A 4,276-nucleotide genomic window follows, 5' to 3' on the forward strand; every position below is an offset into this window, starting at 1 on the left:
ACATACAATGGGCAAATACGGTTTTGATTTTCAATCTATGTCGTACAAAATTGTGCAAACATCGATTTTTAAGTTCTCTACATACTTTCCTATCCATAACAACTAAGAAATTTAAATTTGTGCAAATCTTTGTGTCGAAATTTTCAAACATATATCTGTATAACAAGACTATAAAATTGGTCACCGGTATTATTTTTTTCTTCCCTTTAGATCACCAATACATTATTATTAGACTAGAAACGTTATCGACTAGAATCAAACCATTTGACACTTTGTCACCACATTACAAGACAACAAACAAACTATCTCCCGAACTGGATTATGAACTTTGCACTGGCAATATCATTTTGAAACTTAAAGGCCAAGTTTAGATAGTAATTGCAAGCGTAGGCATGACGATTCATTAACGCAGTGAGAACAAATGAGAAACAGAGAAAAGTTATTAAAATGGAAGAAATAAGAAGAACAAAAGCTTTATAGCAGTTTACGCGTTGACAGATACACAGAGGACTTATGAGACCGACACCTTCTTATAGGAAACCACACTGTCAATTCATTCCTCTATTTTTCAAAGTTTTCATGCCAACAAATCTATCCTCATAACTTATACGCTCAAAACTCGTACAATAGAAGAATTCAAGCTCAACTTTTCACACTCATTCACACTGTATTATTCCTTGATCCTTAAACTTCTCATCTTCATCCAACGACTCTTGCACGAAATTCTTCATTTTTACCTCATCCTCATTTCTCTATCTATCATCTAATAATATAGTAATCTATGGAAGGGCACCATCATCACCATCATCTTCAACAACAACAGCAGCAACAGCAACAGCACCAACATCATTTAAGTATACCTATTGATGCAGGAGGAGGAGATAGAGTTCCTCAATGGAGTCTTCAAGAGACAAGGGAGTTTTTGTCCATTCGCGCCGAGTTAGATCAAACATTCATGGAGACTAAAAGAAACAAGCTTCTTTGGGAAGTTATCTCTAACAAAATGAAAGAGAAAGGCTATTATCGCAGTGCCGAGCAGTGCAAGTGCAAGTGGAAGAATCTTGTTACGCGTTATAAGGTAATCTTCCTCTCATTTCAATCACAAAACCCTATCTTTATAAAATTCTCTAATTTGCGAGATTTGGAATAATATATAATTCGATTTAAAATTGATTTAGACTTACCTCGTTGCATTTTATTGCTTCATGTAACCGAGTCCAACTACTGTTTAAATTTTAAACACTAGCTTGCCTTAGCTTATTAGTTCTCCTTTTTTTTGGCCTTGAACTTGTTTGATATAGGGAAGTGAGACAATGGAAGTTGATACTGTGAGACAACAATTCCCCTTCTATAATGAGCTCCAATCTATCTTCGCGGCGAGGATGCAAAGGATGTTATGGTTAGAAGCGGAAGGTGGAGCAAGTGGTAGTATGAAGAAGCGAAGCGGAAGATTATCTTCGGACGACGAAGATGAAAACGAAGAAAGTGAGGAGGACAAGAGTACTATTATTAAGAAGAGGAAAAAGAGTAAGGTCACAAATACTAGTGGTAGTAGTAGTAATGCAAATAATAGTTTGCAAGAAATTTTGGAAGAGTTTATGAAGCAACAAATGCAATTGGAAATACAATGGAGAGAATCGGTAGAAGCAAGAGAAGAAGAGAGGAGGGTGAAAGAGATGGAATGGAGACAAAGGATGGAGGCTTTAGAGGAGGAAAGGTTATTGATGGAAAGAAGTTGGAGGGAGAAAGAAGAGCAAAGAAGGGTAAAAGAAGAAGAAAGAGCAGCAAAGAGGGATGCCCTTATTACAGCACTATTAAACAAGTTGAGACGTGAAGATATGTAGGGTAGAAGATTTACACTTTGTATCTTGTTTTTTGAAGAGAAGCTACCTTATGATGAGGTTTGTCTTGTAACTCCATCTCTTTTCTTTTTATGTACTGTTAGATTAGAAAAAGTTCACAACTTATTCATGTTCTTTATTTGGTTTATATTTCATTCTATATTAATATTCTTCATCATCGAAGGCTTTTTATTGCGTCAAATTCAAGCTAATGAATTGAACCTCTTGCTCATGTCTACCTTCTTTTTAAATTCTCGCCATATAATACCTTAAATAAGTAGACACATTCGTGCAAGTGTGTCATGATATCTAAAGAAGAACAGAATTACATACAGGACTACACAAAAAGTATATACATATAATAGAAGAAAAGCTACCCTATCTAGTACGTATAGAAAAGAAAAGGGTAAGACACAAGATATATGTACCGTTGTTGAACCAAAAAGTACTGATATATAACAAAGCAACTGTTGGATTAAAGTCATTAAACCTTGTTCTTTTTTTTTGGGGGCGCGGGTTGGGGTTGAACAACATCATGAATCTCTAATTAATCCTTTGTTTCATTTTTTCATCCTACACCAATGTACGAAATAAATTAAATTGATGGATTTTTAGAGATTTAGCAAGTACATTCTTCCTAGCTAACTAAATAGTCATTATTAATGTTATAAAGAAATGTCTTGCAAGTAATTACGGATCACTACACATGCTCATCTATGCTATATGGATTACCAGTTTTCAAGTGCATGCGTGTACAATACAACGGCATGGATTATGCTTACATTCATGATCGCTCACGATATAAGAGAAGACCTTTGGCACTTCAAATCACCCAATACCTAGTTTTTGCCATCGATCGGTTCATGCATTAGAACATAAATTAATTTGATGAACACGTACAAGCTTATACAAAACTGATGCCGCGCTCATTCTTTAATTCTTTTTGAACGGTACGTCATGCTTGTTAAGATAAAGTTTTTTTAGATAGGCTTAAAACTTCGAAATTCATTCACGCATATTATATGGAGAAGAAGATATATGTGATTTATGTTTCTATATATAGTTATAAAAATACGTAAATTTTCCATTCAGCCAAGACAACAATTGTGCTTTTGCGTGGTAGACTGGTAGTTTTTGCAATTCAATTGTGAATTGTGTCTTACCATCTACTAATCACACTGCTTTTACAGTTTTAGTAATCACATTTCGTAACATATCTAGCTAGTAGTACTCATACTCATGGTCTTCCAAATGAGACTCCATTGTTTTCAATTGGAACTGGCCTGGTCGATCTCTATCAATGCTTTTGGTGTTCAAGTATGAGTTACTTTTTACTTCCATTTATTTGTGAGGAATGAAGTAAAATATCTAAAAACAAAACAAGAAGAAAAGCTACATTGAAAACATGATTTTTTTTCCCCCGCTAAGTGAGCAAATTGTATTGATAATGTAAATATACGAAGTACAGTTACATATCGGGTTAGTAAGGGACGGACTGCATCATTGTAGATAATATTTCTTTCCTACTAGGTAGCCCTCTACACTTCTACCAATCATGTGCACAACATCCCCAAGTTAGTTTACAAATCTAAAGAAAGGCATAAATGGCATTTCCTATTTGGTGAGCCAATTGGGTTTTCCTTGGAACAAAAAGAGCAAGTTACAAAGCATAGTGAACGCGTAATTTGCTACTGTGTCTGCCGAGATATTTGCTTCTCTCCAAATAGATGAAATCTTTAGTTTTGTATCTTTTTTTTGCATTGTATCCACCGATGTTGGAGCTGCCATGGAAGTATCTCTGAAGTGAAGGCTTGTACTGCTGCACAGGAGTCGGATTCCACCCATAAATGTCTCCAACCTATTGCTACCGCTGTTTCTAAGCTTTCTAAGATCGTCATGCATTCTGCCAAGTAATTATCCTTAGTACATTGAAAAGCTTTATTAGAAAGAATTGTTTCCTCATGATATTTGATATGATCGATAGATTGGCTTGGTCTTTTATATATCTTCTTTTTTTTCGATAAACCTGGCCCATTATCTAGCTACAATGATCAGGTATGTTCTTACTAAAAGGAAAGAGGAGTCGAATTTGATGTCAGAACTGACCCCAACAAATTAAGAGCCAAAATTTTGTGTTATAAGTATTCAAGCTTATTTACAGAAATTAATTAGATTCTGGACCCGAGCATACGTCCCGGATCTATTAAATATTTTGTATGCTGAAAAGACTTTACAAAATGTCTCACACAAATTTTCGAATCAGAATATATTTTTATTGAAAATAAACCGAAATACGTTAATGAGTAACGATTATGGTGCATAAGTATTTGGAAACTAAAGGATCAATGCAAATTGAGATAGCCTTTTCACTTTGTGGTTTAGGATATTAATCCGTAATTTTCAAATTGAATTATCTTAAATTTGATCTAGCTTGT

General features: G+C 34.6%; 1 protein-coding gene across 3 annotated transcripts; it reads left to right on the forward strand.

Annotated features, from left to right (window-relative positions):
- Window positions 1-465: 465 nt before the first annotated feature.
- On the forward strand, window positions 466-3,866 carry LOC147489713 (Homeodomain-like superfamily protein). Of its 3 annotated transcripts, none has more exons than XR_015201350.1 (3): window positions 466-1,078; window positions 1,302-1,901; window positions 3,623-3,866. XR_015201350.1 is itself a non-coding variant. In XM_086571417.1 (2 exons), exons 1-2 carry the CDS (start codon window positions 782-784, stop codon window positions 1,842-1,844), a joined length of 840 nt encoding a protein of 279 aa, XP_086427543.1. In that variant the 5' UTR covers window positions 466-781; the 3' UTR covers window positions 1,845-2,019. The 3 variants fall into 3 exon arrangements, 1 of the variants encoding a protein (XP_086427543.1); XR_015201349.1 differs by having other exon boundaries at window positions 3,669-3,866; XM_086571417.1 differs by lacking the exon at window positions 3,623-3,866 and having other exon boundaries at window positions 1,302-2,019.
- The last annotated feature ends 410 nt before the right edge of the window (window positions 3,867-4,276 follow it).

The sequence above is a fragment of the Coptis chinensis genome, chromosome 7 (assembly GCF_015680905.1).
Source record: "Coptis chinensis isolate HL-2020 chromosome 7, ASM1568090v1, whole genome shotgun sequence".
NCBI classification, from domain to species: domain Eukaryota; kingdom Viridiplantae; phylum Streptophyta; class Magnoliopsida; order Ranunculales; family Ranunculaceae; genus Coptis; species Coptis chinensis.